Raw genomic sequence first — 16,265 nt, 5'->3', positions numbered from 1 at the left:
TAGCTGTGTGATCTTGGGTAAGTCACTTAACCCCAATTGCCTCAACAAAAATAATAATAATAATAATACAAGTATATATGTGTATGTGCATATATACATATATGTATGAAAGGATATAAGAAATTTTCAAAAGAGGAAACATAGTGTTAATAATTATTTGAAAAAGATGCTTTACTTAATGAGAAACAAATGGAAACTAATACTTCAGAGTATTACTTCATACCTGTCAACTTCCCCAAGATACTTAAAAGCAAGGAAACTGAATGCTGGCAGATTTTCAAAGAATCAAGTACAAGCTTCTATAGAGAATCAAGTATACCTTATTTTCATTGATGATTGCAAATCTGTATTTTAAAAAAATAATCTAGCAGTATCTACTGAAAATCTCAAACTGCCCCCCCAACTCTATACCCTCTGACCCATTGATTCCATTGTTAACTCTATCCTGAAATTTTTATTTAAAACCAATGAATTCATCAAAGATATTCATAGATGCATTGTTTATAGTAGAAAAAAATTGAAAGCAGCTTACTGTCAAACCAAAGGGGAATTTTAAGCTAAATTTAGGTACCATAGTGTAATTAAATTGGTACATGTCATAGGCCAGACCCGATTTGGATTAATGAGGTTGCTCAGATACAGAATTGGTATAAAATGAGAATTAGATCATCAAGCAATCAAAATAGGAAGTTTACTTAATCATGGCATATTCAGCAAGAAGGTAGCATTGATTCTTTAGACAGTTATCCGAAGCATGTGACAAGACTGATGGAAGAACTCCTGATTTTTCATGGGCTGGTTTTTACATTTAGGTGAAGAGGAAGTTACAGTGTTTGGCCCAGTGGCAGCAAGCAGTTTTCTGGCCACCAATAGCATGGCCAACAGAGGATTTAGGTTCAGGCCCAATATAGCCCTTAACTTATCCTAACCAGGAACTGATAATGGCCCTCCACATTGCTGCTTACACAGTACTTCATGTTCTTTCCTCCCTTCCCTGGGAGGAGGGAGAACAAATATTTTCTTCCGAGGCCTCTGCTGAGCGGCCGTCTCATTCTGCAGTGAATGGGTGGATTGTTCACATTCTTCCTGTCCTTGGAGACAAGACACCTACAAAGTGTTCTACCCTTGGTCCTCAGAGTCCTTGCTGAGGTGAGGGTGATTCCTGGTACCATCATGATGGGAACCCGAGGGTCCTTGTCAGTTCCAGATTACAATAAGCAAGGGGATAAGGTGGGCCTGTCTGTGCTTTGTATGTAGCTGCTCTGCCCATGGGAGCTGCTGCGTGTGAGCACTCTTGCTTTGTCCTACTCCTGCCCCTTGCCCTGGACCCTCCGTCCTGGCCCAAGGCAGTTCATCCCTATTCCTGGACTCCACTGTTTCTGACTGGTGTCCTCCACAAATGAGGTAAGAAAGCCACAAGCGTGGCTCAAGCAACCTTAAGGGTTTTGGCCAGCCAGGCCAGGGCTGGGCTCTTCAAATTACAGGAACTCATCCTAGCTTTGATGTTTTAAACTTACATTGCTACTATCGAGAATAGGGATATTCGTTGAAGAATTTTTCTTATATTCTTATGAGAAAAAAAAAAAAAAACACAAAGCAAAAGAGATGGTTAAAGACTTTTCTGGCCAGTTTATGTTCTCTAGCTGCCATAGCCAAAAGTACCACCTCCATAATCACAGAAACCCAGGAATTCATGGTCCCAACCAGAATGTCTAATCGTGTTGGATTCCTCTTTTTCCACATCACCTTTCCCCACTTCAATTTAGGTCATTCCAATTCATTCGTGTTAACTATTGCCAAGTTATTGTAAATTGGGTTTGACTCAGGGTAGTTTGGCGATTCAGGTTCAAGCCTGGAATAAAATAAGAAATTACCGGTCATTTAATAGTGAATAAAAAGTTTATTAACTTCAGCATGGCAAGGCTATTCAGCAGGGTATAAAATTGATTCATTTGGGAACAATTTTCTTGTTTTTGTGTTTGCCATGTTGATACATAGAGGAAAAATGAATGGGAATTAATGTAGAAGCTGAAAATCCTAATAGAAGAATTGAAACATGAAAGTTATGACATTTTACAGCATGAATTTCACTTATTTAATTGGAAATGATCCCAAATTAACTTTAGTTGTATGAGTGTTCAAGATAGTTTATAATAATTTCAGTGTACTGTCACTGATCAAACTTTAGGTTTTAAGAGCATTAATTTTTTAAGCTTTTCTTTTTCATTTTCTAATCCAGAATTTAAGTAAAGATAGTCTATACTTTCATATCTTAGATGCATATAATACCTTTTCTTTTCTCTCTCTCTCTCTCTCTCTCTCTCTCTCTCTCTCTCTCTCTCTCTGTCTCTGTCTCTGTCTCTGTCTCTCTCTCTGTCTCTGTCTCTGTCTCTCCCCCCCCCCCATGGTTCCGCAGCTAGGAAGTATTAAGTGTATGAAGCCAGATTTGAACTAAAGTCTTTCTGACGATGCTCTATCCACTGTGCCACCCACTTGCCCCTATAATAATGTTTCTCAAAAAAATGTCTTTCAATCCTAGCTTTTTCATATTCATGAAAACAATTTTTCAAAATCATTTTATTTCAACTGGATTTGGTTGGTTCGATCACTTTTAATTATGAAAAAATAACTATTTGGTAAGTTCAATAAGCCCAGTTAACAATCAATAAATAACATAGCATTAACAAGTTAAGTTTACTTTTGGGGGGGGACGTAAAAAACAAATTTGACCAATAAATGCATAAATTGTTTTACTTTCCATAGTAAACATAAAATGACTAATTCATTCAAATAAAACATATTGGCCAGAATAATTTTAGCATTTAATATATGCATTTTTTATTTGTCTTCTCATGGCATTTTTCTTCTTTAATAATATCTAATATTTCTGATCAAAACAATTACTGTTGATAATATGTTGGTTGACATATATTACCTTGCAAGTTATTTTTAGTGGGGTTTTTTAGTAGTTGGACCTAGCTGTCAGCCAGTGTTGCAAAATTTGATATTCGTCTATTGTCAGAAAAATTTATACTGTCATTAACTTCCATATTCAGAAGTGAGAGCTTAAAGTGGGCATTGAGTGCTCCCTTATGCTACATTCCTTATTGGTATTTTTTAATCTTTAGCTTGGTGTATCGTGTTTTTCAGTGACCTTGAAATAAGAAAAGATGAGAGTTCAAATTTAGCCCCAGATACTTATTAGCTCTATGAGTTTTGATCACTCAATTTGTCTGCCTCAGTTTCCTCAACTGAAAATGTGGATGGTAACAATACCTGCTTCCTAGAGTTGTGAGGCTCAGTCAAGATAATATTTGTAAAGCATCTGATACATAAGATACTTAATAAATGTTTGTCTACTTCCTTCCCCCCTTTCAAGTATAAGTATATATTAACAATATTAACATGCAACATTTGGAAAACTTTGTTTTTGAAATATATATTTTGTTTAAATCTTTCATCTGTACATCACAATAATTTCATCTCTTTCATTGGACTTTTCTCTGTGACAAAAAAAAAGCAATTAAGGAAACATCACAAGTGAAAACATAATATTTTCTATTTATTATAGCCCCTGCCTCTTTGCTTAGTAGTTTCATTCTGGGACCTTCATTGGTTTTTCCATTATCTAAATAGAATTCAGCTCCCTTTTAGTGATCACTTCAGTTACAGCTTTACAGTCATCGCCTATGTTCTATTGATTATTTTTTTATTTTACTATGACATCAGGACATACAATCTTTCTTGTTCCTCTAAATTTATTTTGTGTCTTTTCTTACTGCATAGTAATATCCCATTACATTCATAAACCATAATGGTTTTGCTTTGCTTTTTTCCTAGCAGTTTCCTACTCAATAGGTACTTACTTTGTGTGTAGTTCTTTCTGTACAAAGAATGTTGCTGTATTTATTTTGGTATATATTAGACCTTTTTTTGGTCTTTGATATTGTATTATATGTTCAATATGGCATTGCTGAGTTAAGAGTTTGTGGATACTTTAGTTATTTTTCTCTTTAAAAACTTAATTATTTAAAATGTAAATACAAAAAAGAAAAAGAAAACAAAATCAATTATATGTATATAGCAGAACATAAGAAAGAATTCAAAATGTTAGAAAATAGATGACCATTTCAAGAAAGCTTATCTAATAAATACTATACATTTGTGCTCAAAGCTGTCCATCTTTTCTTTGCTTCCTTGTAGATTTGCTTTTGTTCTCTGCTGTATGCTGTACACTTTTTACTTTATTCTTTTTTTCTATTTCCTTCCTCCTACTTTCCCTAAGAAGGCTACAATTAAGGACAGATATATTTTTATACATGCATAATCATGCAATATATTGTATGTACACATTTATGTATATAAGGCCATACTATGCTTGTTTGCCCTTGAAAATGGACAGCATCATCCTTCATAAGTCTGTCTTACCATATATTTATAAACCTACCATCTTATCATTTCCTACACCACAGCAATATTCCAATTGTATACTACTTACTTTAAATAGTCTAAAATAATATTGATTAATATGACTGACAGGTAGTATGATTTCTCTATTTTTCTCTTTTGATTAAATCTATTTTAGCTTTTTTTTCTAATAAATTCTACTCCTGATCATCATTATTATTATGTTTCTGTGTATCTTTTATTTCCTATTCCTGCAGATTCCCGTGCTTTATTTCTACCTGCTACCTTGCCTTTGTTATTATTTAACCCACTGCCCTTTCAAGGATCCCTCCCTTTTCTCTAGCCCTAACCCTTTCTCTTTTCCCATTATACACTCTATCCCATTTCTGTTGATTTACACACCCTTCTATAATCCCCCCTTATTCTACTCCCTCCCCCTCTTAATATGTTGCTGGTATAGTCATTGTGTACACTGTTTTTCTGGTTTGCTTACTTCGCATGAGATCATGCAGATGGTTTTTTGTATACTTTATACCCATAATTACTTTTTTTTATTATGTCTTTTTATTGACAAGATATATGCATGGGTAATTTTACAGCATTAACAATTACCAAGCTTTTTGTTCCAATTTTTCCCCTCCTTCCTTCCACCCCCTCCCCCAGATGGCAGGTTGACCAATATATATTACATATACCCATAATTACTTATGGAATATTAATAATCCATTACATCCATGAATACAATTTGTTTGGCTCTTCCTCCGTACATAATTACTTTGTTTCTAAAAAGTGATACTATAAATATTCTAGTGTAGATGATTTTTCTTTCAGTATTTAATGTTATGATTCTTACAAGGTATTAAGACAGTGGAATTGATAGAGACAATAATCATCTAATTTAGCATGGTTCAGTATGATTGATCTGATCCTACAAGGAGATGTTATGGGCCAGAACCTGAAACAAGCTTCTTGTTTCAAACAAAAGAATTGAGGAGACAATGGTTAAATCTAGTTTAATATTGATTTAATCCTACAACAAATAATGGTTTCTTTGTGATATAATGATTGGTGTATACCCAGTGTACAGCATATAAGCAAGAAGCTCTCAGGGCCAGACCCACAATCCCACTCTCGTAGGCTGAGTCAGATCCATTCCATTTTCCACCTTTGTGCTGGCTGGAGGCTTTGGATTCAGAGGGAGATATAGGCAGAAACTGGAAGAGACAAAGGACTAGCAGCAAGAGCTCTCTGAACCAAGGAGAGAGATAGCCTGGTTAGCTTTCTTAGAGGCTTATTTTGAAGCAGACAATAAAGGATCTGAACTTTTAGCTTCTGGCTGCATTTGGTATGATTACACTGAACTGAAACTAAGGCAGCCCCCCAAGAAACCTGCTCTCAGAGAACATTATATTCTAGAGGAGAATATTACTCTTTAATGAACTTGGAGTATATGATGAGCACTGAGATTTCTGGATTAAAGGACATGGACATTTTAGTTACTTATCATAATTACAAATTGCTTTCTAGAATGATTGTACTAATTTGCAGCTCTACTAATGATATGTTTGTGTGTTTCCATCTTTTTTTCATTTCTGACCCTTAATATGTCCCGAAGTGAAATCTCAGCGTTGTTTCTAATTTAAATTTCTCATACTGTTTATTGCTTTGTGTAATGCTCTGTCTCTCTAAATTGTAATCGTTCTCTAGGAGCAGGATTCTTTGGGGAACTTCTGGAGGCAGCCTTGGTTTCAGTTCAGTTCAATAATCCCAAATCCAGCCAGGAGTTAAAATCCAGATCCTTTATTGTGTCCTTCAAAGTCTTGAATCTTTTCCTGGGGCCCGGTTGGCTTTAATAAAGGCCTATCCCTTTCCTTGGTTCCCCGATGAGCTCTTGTCAGAATGTCTCCAGCCAGCTTCAGTTTCTAGCTCCCTCTGAATCCAAAGCCTCCAGCCAGCACTAAGGTAGATGTAGGAATGAATCAGACTCTGCCTCTAAGATGTGGGATTGTGGGTTTCCCAGAAGTCAATCCTAGTTGTGAATCTCCCAAAGTCTTCTCCTGAAGTTCCCTGAAATTCTCCCAGGAAGTCCTCTCCTTGACTAGATCCAGATTCTGACTCTCCCCACTGAATCCTGGCTCCTTATATCTTCCCAGAGAATGGGCTTGTGGGAGCTCCTTAAAAGTATGCTCTCTTAAAGATGTGAAAGGTGTGAATTCTGAACTAGAGAATTGTTAAGTACCGTGCTAAATTAGATAATTATATCCATTCCAGTGACTTAGCATCTTGTAAGAATCCTAACAGATTTGGAACATATCAGAGGAATGATTCTTGGTATTGTATATTTTTTAGATCAGACTATTATTGATGATTTTTAAAGAGTTTTTTATTGTAGTAAGTTTATTTTTAACACATTGTTTTATGAATCATGTTGGGAGAGAAAAAATCAGAGCAAAAAGGAAAAAATATCGCATAAATAAAACAGAAAAAAGAAATGATGATAGCATGTGTTGATTTACATTTAATCTCCTTAGATTTTTTTCTAGATACAGATGGCATTTTCTGTCCAAAGGCTTTTGGGGTTCCTCTGCGCCACTGAAGTACTGAGAAGAATCAAATCTTTCATAGTTGATCATCACACATTCGTGCTGTTATTAAGTACAGTGTATTCCTGGTTCTGCTTGTTTTGACCAGCATTAATTCATGTAAATCTTTCCAGGCTTTTCTGTAATTAGCTTGTTCATCATTTTTATAGAACAATAATAGTCCATTACCTTCATGTACCATGGTTTGTTCAGCCACTCCCCAATTGATGGGTATCCGTTCCTTTTCCAATTATTTGCTGCTACCACAAAAAGAGCTGCTACAAACATTTTTGCACATGTGAGTTCTTTTCCCTCCTTTATGATTTCCTTGAGATACAGATCCAGTAATGACACTTCTTGGTCAAAGTTTGATAGCCCTTTGGGCATAATTCCAAATTGCTTTCCAGAATGGTTGGGTCATTTTACAACTCCACCAACAATGCATTAGTGTCCCAGTTTTCCCACATCCTCTCCAACATTTATTATTATCTTAGTCAATCTGAGAGGGGGTGAGATGGCACCTCAGAGTTGTTTTAATTTGTGTTTCTCTAATCACTATTGATTTAGAGTATTTTTTCATATAACTATAAATGACTTTAATTTTATTATCTGAAAATTGTCCATTCATATCCTTTGACCATTGTCATTGGGGAATGACTTGTATTCTTATAAATTTGACACAGTTCTTTATATATTTATAAAGATCTCATTATCATTCTGGTTGTAAAGATTTTTTCCCAGCTTTGTACTTCCCTTTTAATCTTGTTTCTGTTGGTTTTGTTTGTGGAAAAATTTTTTAATTTAATGTAATCAAAACCATCCATTTTGCCTGTCATAATTTTCTCTAGTTCCTCTTTGGTCATAAATTCCTCCCTTCTTCAAAGATCACATAGGTAAATTATCCCTTTTTCTCCTAATTTGTTTATGGTATCATCCTTTATGCCCAAATCATGTATCCATTTTGACCTTATTTTGATGGAGTGTGAGATGTAGGTCTATGCCAATTTTTTGACATATTATTTTCCAGTTTTTTCAGCAATTTTTGTCAAATAGTGAGTTCTTATTCCAGAAGCTGGAGATTTATCAAATACTAGATTGCTATTGGCCTTGATTATTGTGTCATGTGTATCTAATCTATTCCACTGATCAACCACTCTATTTCTTAGCCAATACCAAACGGTTTTGATGACTTCTGCTTTATAATATAGTTTTAGGTTTGATACTGTGGAGTCACCATCCTTTGTATTTTTTCTTTCATTAATTTCCTTTATATTCTTGCCCTTTTGTTCTTCCAGATGAATTTTGTTGTTATTTTTTCTAGTTCTTGTTTTGGCAATTTGATTAGTATTGCACCGAACAAGTAGGCTAATTTAGGCAGAATTGTCATTTTATTGTATTGGCTTGGCCTATTCATGAACAATTGATATTTTTTCCAATTGTTTAGATCTGATTTTATTTGTGTGAGAAGTGTTTTATGATTGTGTCCATATTCTTCTTGCTCTTGTTTTGGCAAGTAGACCCCCAAGTATTTTATTTTGTCTATAGTAATTTTAAATGGAATTTCTCTATCTCTTGCTGATGTGCTTTGTCAGTAATATATAGAAATACTGATGATTTGTGCGAGTTTATTTTATATTCTGCAACTTTGCTGAAGCTGTGAATTGTTTCCAGTAGGTTTTTGGACGATTTTCTAGGATCCTCTAAGTATAAAATCATATCATCTGCAAAGAGTGATAGTTTTATTTTTTCATTGTTCTTCAGTAATCTTTTACAGTAATCAACAGCCTTTATTACATAAAGTTCCCTTATAGGGATATAATTTTGGGGAGCAATCTTTTGGACTACAATTTGATGTGCAGAGCATGATAAATTTGGAACTCTATGACCTTAGTTCAAATCCCATCTCTACAGCTAACTGTATATTACATCTATTTATATACATATTATGAATTATGTTGCATATATTTATGGGGGTAGGAATTAAGTCCAGGATAAAATATTTTTTAAATATAGGAAGAAGTTACTTTAAACTGTCTATGGAAAAACTTTAGTAATATGATTATGCTTAAATATTTTATTCACCGGCTTGTTGTAAGAATCAAATGAGATAACATATATTATATTTTCTACAAACTTTAAAGTGTTATGTAAATGTTGACAGTTTTTTTTTTTTAATGGATGAACAGCAAGCAAGAGTGAATAGGGAAGGTCTGGTGATGTTAAGTGAAACCTGGGGATTGCTAGATTATGTTACGTTCAGTCTCCCTACTTTGTGTGTTGCATCACATAATTCTTTGGCATTTTAAAAATTAAAAAAAAAATCTAGTCCTAAATATTGAAATTTGTCTCTGTTGCCTGAAATGCAATTTAGACATCATTCTTTTTAATAATAAATCATGCTAACTTATTTATAAATTGTCTTTGTAATCTAAAAAGTTAGCTTGTAAAACCACAAAATAGTAATTATTCTAGGCAGTATTAAAGTTTTGTAAGATTTCTAAAAAATTATGATAAGCTTATTTCTGTTGAAGTATTAGACAAATTGACATGTATGAAATACAGTGTTAACATTTATTTTCTGCAAATTTAGGAACTCTATTTTGAGAATCTCTCAAAACGAAAAAAAATCATGGAGAAGAATGGGAACAACCGAAAACTGCGAGTTTGTGTTGCTACTTGTAACCGAGCTGATTACTCAAAACTTGCCCCTATCATGTTTGGTATTAAGGCAGAGCCTCAGTTCTTTGAACTTGATGTAGTAGTACTTGGATCTCACCTAATAGATGACTATGGGTAAGTTAGAGACTATACCTTCAATTATTTTATGTAGTTAGAGGGAATTGCATTTTAAACTAGATTTTAAAATTGTTATACTTATTAATGGCACATTCTGTTATGATAACTGGATTGTGAAAACTAAGCATTATTTAGCTTTGAATACAGGGCGTACTATTAACTTAATACTATACGACAAATGCATAGAGCCCAAAGGGGCATCTAAACCAAGCTTGCCTTTTTACAAATGAGGAAACTGAAGCCTGGAAGCTCAAGTAATATTTTAAAGATCTTACATTTATAATAATAATACTAAAGCCCATATGATAATTGTATTGTGAGAATTATTTTGATTAAAGGGTATAATATTAATTTAATATTTTATAATGAATATAAATATATGACAAGTTGTTTTTTTAATCCAATTCAAGTATTAGATAAAGCAAAGTACAATACAATTAACATTTATTAATTAGATCAATTAATTATTAGTTAAATGTGGCTCATATTTTGACCTAAATTTGAAAAAAGTACGACAGGAGAAAGAAATTTAGAAAAAAATGTTTGAAAAGATAGAAATTTGTAGTCGTCCTTTGACAAATGCACTTGAAAATAAATGGTTTTTGAATAATATGTATGTGTCATTTAATGATCTCTAGTGGTTAAATTAGTGGCATTTAGTTTCCAAAGATACTCTAAACTTCCATCATATAATTTATTCTGTTTCAAATGATTTGTTTTAAATTATTTTAATGAAAACATGACATTGACATTTTAACATTAAAAAATACTTAAGCAACCAAGAAGAAATTTGAGAGTGGTTAAACTTTTTTCATGTGAAATGTCATATTTATTCAGGGAGAATAATCAACTTTGCAATGAGGTAGCAGTAACAGTAATAAATGACTGTAAGAGAATGAAATCTGAGCAGATTCCTCCATACATTTAAGATATGATAGAGAGGAAATTTGGTGGAAAAGAGACATCCAGAGAGAGAAATATAAGCATTTTTCTTAGCTACTTGCCTCATAATAGAAAATTGAAGAAATTATTAAATTTGTGTGGCCATTAAATAAAAAAATTGATAGCATTTCTATTACTGACAGAGAGACCATGAGCCCGAATTGAAGTTATCCATAGTCAGTTTCCTTCTTAAAGCCAGAATTTTCATTAAAATGATATCCTTTTCAAATGAAATATTTCAATGTTGCACTGAGAATTAGCTTTGTCAGCTAGAAGTTTGCAGTTTTACAGACATTTATAGGATTTAGGAGTCCTTCTTCTGATCCCTGGTTCAAATCTAAATTTTTCAAAGATTGTGCTTTCTTAATAAGTGTTTATCCCATTCTGAGCTTGTCATTGTATTGCTTTTCTCATATCTTATTACTTTAATTCAAATAAATGTTCTAATGAATTCTTTCTTTCTTTCCTACCTAGAAACACATATCGTATGATTGAACAAGATGATTTTGACATTAATACAAGGCTACACACCATAGTTAGGGGTGAAGATGAGGCAGCCATGGTGGAGTCAGTAGGTCTTGCATTAGTAAAGCTACCAGATGTTCTTAATCGTCTGAAACCTGACATAATGATTGTTCATGGTGATAGATTTGATGCACTGGCTGTGGCTACATCTGCTGCCTTGATGAATATTCGTATTCTTCATATTGAAGGTGGAGAAGTAAGTGGGACCATAGATGACTCTATTAGACATGCTATAACCAAATTGGCTCATTATCATGTGTGCTGCACCAGAAATGCAGAACAACATCTGATATCTATGTGTGAAGATCACGACCGCATCCTTCTGGCAGGCTGCCCCTCATATGATAAACTCCTTTCAGCCAAGAATAAAGACTACATGAGTATTATTCGTATGTGGTTAGGTAGGTATTACACAAAATATCAATATAATATTGCTTTTGTTCTATTAGAAAATATTGGGTATATATGAATCTCTTTAGTGATTGAGTCATGTTGATATCTGTCAAAGATACAGAGGTAAGTTTTTGCTTTGGAATTGGTTTCTTGGTTCCAATATAAGCCTTGTTTGATAATACAATGTACCAGATGATCAAGGACCTTAACTTTAGTTAATAAAACTCACCAAAAACATTCACCTCATAGTCTTTGCCATGATTCCTAAATTTTTTAGATATTTATTTTATTACTTTGAAAAGTTACTTGATGTAAGGAATATAATTTGAGTTGTTTTCAAAGTTTAGAAAACTTTGAAATCCATTTCATAACTTACAAAGCAGAATATTAACTTATTAATTTAGTGAAAGATATCTAGAAAAGATAATCAGCAGTGGTCATCTATTCAGCATATCCCTCTCTTGATAGGTAGCTCTAATCAAGAAGTTAAAATAACTATCAAAAGATCTTTGGGTAAGTATGGAATCAAAGGTTAATCTAAACAAAAGAGATATTTCTATTCATACCACAGTAACATCTGAAAAAATTGAGCCTTCCCATTTTATAAATAACTAACCCCTGAGATAGATAAGTATAGCTCAGGGCAGCTTTCTATTTTTGTATAGTGCTGGAAATATAATTACAAATTTCAGATTCTCAATTTTCATCATATTTGGCCATTATATTGTAACATAAATTATGATTCCATTTTCATTATAGTTAAGATGCTTCTTTATTTTTTTCATCATTGTTTTTTCATGTCCATTTAAATAGTTTCATCTAATCTTAAATGATTTCAATTTATTATTGTTTTTATTTCATCTATATCAAATTGATTGCTCAACTATAGAAGGTGTTATGCTATGGACCTTTGTCTTTCTTACTTTTCACTTAGTTCCTGGTTTCAAATTTATTTGGTGTTTTTGATCCTTTCTGCAATATATTCTTATATCATATATTTGTCCTGTCTTTCCCACTTTAGAAACTTACTACCAATCTAAAATTTGTATATGAACTTTAGCCAAATGTAATGTACATAATGTTGATTGCTTTTAATCACCAAGTATTTATTAAGCACCTATTATGTACCAGACACTCTGCTAGGCACTAGGGATACCAGTACAAAGAATAAAATAATCATTATTCACAATGAGCTTAAGTCTCATTATTTAACAAAGATAATTTCTAATTATCTTTTGGAATTTGACAGTATTTGCAATGAAATATTGCTTTATTCAATAAGATATTTATTCTATAACATAGTTCATTTCAGTGTTTACTAATACAAAATTATCACATGAATATCTCAAGCTATTTCAGGTGGGTTTTTATAATGCAAATATTTTAAGAAAAAACTCTGAAAGAGCCTTGTTGTCCTTTGCACACAATATTGTACATTTTGGGAAAAATTTGTTAGAAGGGAAACAGAAAAAAGGAATAAGATATTTCTGGTATTAAAAAAAATAAATTTAATTATATAGGGTCTAAAAGACTCCATCATACTTTGAATTTTATGTTACTATCAATTGCGTTATGATGAAACTCTAGTATATTAAAGATTTGTTTGACATTTTTAATGATTGCTTTCCCAACTTTTTTAGGAATAATATATTATCCTAATTTTAATGTTTATTGAGGACTTTTGTAGTATTTAAAATAATAATAAATCTGCAATACATCTTTTTTTAAACCTGTATTATTCTAGTACAACTTTTTAAAACTGTTAAACTATTTAATTTCCAGGTTTGGTGTGATTGGATTTTAATCAATTGTTTTCAATTTAATTTTATTTTTTCTAATTAAAATCCTTATTGGATCTTGTAAGGTATCAAAGTGAAAATTTTTTTCAGCATATATTTTAAATGCATAAATATTCTGATTTTCTTTAAAAATGTTTTTAAATCTTTAAATTAATTTTAAATTAATAAAATAAAATGTGATTTGACTCTCTCTACACAGGTGATGATGTAAAACCAAAAGATTACATAGTAGCACTACAGCATCCTGTGACTACTGATATTAAACATTCTATAAAAATGTTTGAACTAACATTGGATGCACTTATCTCATTTAACAAAAGGACGCTAATTCTATTTCCAAATATTGATGCAGGTAATTGAATTTCGAAATGCAATATTGTAGCCAAGTTCAGTCTTTCTGCTTATTCTATGTATTTTCTTTTTTCATATAATCTCTTATTATTCAAAGTCATTGAGAATAGGGGTTGTATATTCTATCCCTAGACATATGTTATTTTCAGGACTTATGATTAAAATAAGTTTAAGAGGAAAAAGAAGACTATGAAATATTACCTTATCTTTCCAAATTATAGACCCACATTATACTAACATCTCCTGGCAAGTAGTAAGTAGAAAAAATGCAAGAAACACAGCAATTTGAAATTGCTTAATTTCTCAGTAAAACCAAAGAAATATCCATTCTCTCTTTCTTGGAAAAAGGATAAATCCTACTGGTTTGGCATTTATCTAAGTAAAAATTCTTATAAGCTGACGTTAGTTATACCCAGAGATGTGCTAGAGCTAGTTCTAAATAGCTTACAAGAGTTATTCTTAAACTTTGAATATGAACCTAAGTTTGTGTGTGTGTGTGTGTGTGTGTGTGTGTGTGTGTGTGTATTTCCCCCCCAAAGAACCTGTGTTAAATATTAATCAGCCCTCTTATTATGCAAACAATGCCTGAGCTCAGCAAAAATGTAGTAGAATGCTTAGGGGATGAGCTACAGGCTAGGTGACTGTAGGTTGATAATAATAATAATAGTAGTAACTGACATTCATTCAACCTTTAAAATTTGTAAAGTGTTTTACATTCATTATCTCATCTGAGTTTTGCAACACAGCTATACCTCTAAGATACTTTTGAGCTTAGTTGAATACTTTAATACTGATTTCATGTTTTATAGACTTTGGGAAACATGGCAGGTATGGTATCACAGTATCAATTAAATAATTTTCTAATAAATGTACTGATGCCATTTCTCAAAATAAGGACAGAGTTGGTGAGTAGTGATAAGAATGAAAGATTATGACACATATTCTCATTATCAGTTCATTTGTAAAAATTCAAGGTGATTTTTCTGTCATTCTTAACTTCGAAATTCTATGTGCCAAAGATCTAGAGGCACTCACTTTCTTGAGTTAAATTTTTAAACACAAAAGCATAACATAGAGAAGCTCTTTTTCCATGGAGTTCAAGTAAAAATTCTCTCAGGGAATGAACCCTAAACTTACGGTCCAGAAGCTATTAAATATATGCTTTCTTATTATTAATTTTTAGTTAATCTGAGGATTTACAATGTATTATTTAAAAAAAAAAAAAAAGAGTGCAGGCAGGTGTATGGCACAGTGGATAGAGAACCAGCCTTGAAGTCAGGAGGACCTGAGTTCAAATCTGACCTCAGACACTTAACACTTCCTAGATTTGTTATCGTGGGCAAGTCACTTAACCCCAGCCTCAGGGAGGGGAAAAAAAGTGTTTGCTGTGATTTTTTCTGTTTTCTGAATTTTCTGTTTTCTGTTGTTTCTGATTTTGGAAAAATCCAGGTTCTTTTCATTTAAACTTTTAGATGATTGACATTATATATTAGTCAGTTGACTAAAAATATTAAGACATTGATTTTCCTGAAAGGATCAGTAACAATTTATTTACATAAATGTAGCTTTCATATTTGTAAATGACAATAGCTCACAAACAAATGAATATTTTGGTTTTTAATAAAAGCCTTATTTTTCATAGGGAGCAAAGAGATGGTTCGAGTAATGAGGAAAAAGGGGGTTGAGCATCACCCCAATTTCCGAGCAGTAAAACATGTACCATTTGACCAATTTATACAACTTGTAGCTCATGCTGGATGTATGATTGGCAATAGCAGTTGTGGGGTGCGAGAAGTGGGAGCATTTGGTACTCCTGTAATCAATCTAGGAACACGACAGATTGGAAGAGAAACAGGTAATCATCTCTGCTTTAACTTTTTTTTTTTACAAAATCTGTTTTATACAGATATTTATATATAAATTATATTGAAATATAGGTACCCTTTTTTTTCCTGTCTATCCTCAATAACTTTATCCTATATGGTAGATTTCATAATGATTTCATTAATGTGGTATAACTAAACTTTTATCATAATATTGCACAATCAAGTTTTAAGTAAGTCATTTGAATCTAGGAACCCACTTTCCTTGTCATTGGTGTTATCTTAGCCTTAAATACCCAACATTACTTCTCAGTCTCTTTAGGAATGTAGGCTGGTTCTCTCCATCTCCTCTCCTATAAACCCCTACCCCACTCTACTCTTTAGCTCTGCTTTACTTATCAGCATTCCAGCCCTTCATAAAGACCATTTTAAGCTCTCTATAATATGAATTTTGGCCACCCAGAAACATAATTCTTTTGGAACTAACTGCTTTTTACAGATAGTACAACTATCTAATGTCATGTATATGCAGAAATAATTTAAAAGGTTGGTCAATTTTTCCTCCGTTTTAGAGAATATTCATTCTATGGTAAAGGTAAAAAAATTCCTAAAGTCTGTGTATTTGCCTATTAGTAGATTCATAAATT

At 32.6% G+C, this 16,265-nt stretch overlaps 1 protein-coding gene across 4 annotated transcripts in view; it reads left to right on the top strand.

Moving 5' to 3' along the window:
* GNE (glucosamine (UDP-N-acetyl)-2-epimerase/N-acetylmannosamine kinase) overlaps nt 1–16,265 on the top strand; it is a 93,002-nt gene that overhangs the window by 26,103 nt on the left and 50,634 nt on the right. For 3 of the 4 annotated variants that reach the window (XM_074281750.1, XM_074281752.1, XM_074281751.1), the window contains exons 2-5: nt 9,580–9,782; nt 11,202–11,653; nt 13,644–13,796; nt 15,438–15,650. In XM_074281750.1, coding sequence (XP_074137851.1) covers nt 9,580–9,782; nt 11,202–11,653; nt 13,644–13,796; nt 15,438–15,650 — 1,021 coding nt within the window. Of the gene's footprint in view, nt 1–1,059; nt 1,405–9,579; nt 9,783–11,201; nt 11,654–13,643; nt 13,797–15,437; nt 15,651–16,265 lie in introns of those variants that run through there. The other variant, XM_074281753.1, reaches the window with a different exon arrangement.

This window comes from Sminthopsis crassicaudata, chromosome 1 (genome assembly GCF_048593235.1).
Source record: "Sminthopsis crassicaudata isolate SCR6 chromosome 1, ASM4859323v1, whole genome shotgun sequence".
Classification (NCBI taxonomy): Eukaryota; Metazoa; Chordata; class Mammalia; order Dasyuromorphia; family Dasyuridae; genus Sminthopsis; species Sminthopsis crassicaudata.
This window is presented reverse-complemented; position numbering and strand designations above follow the sequence as displayed.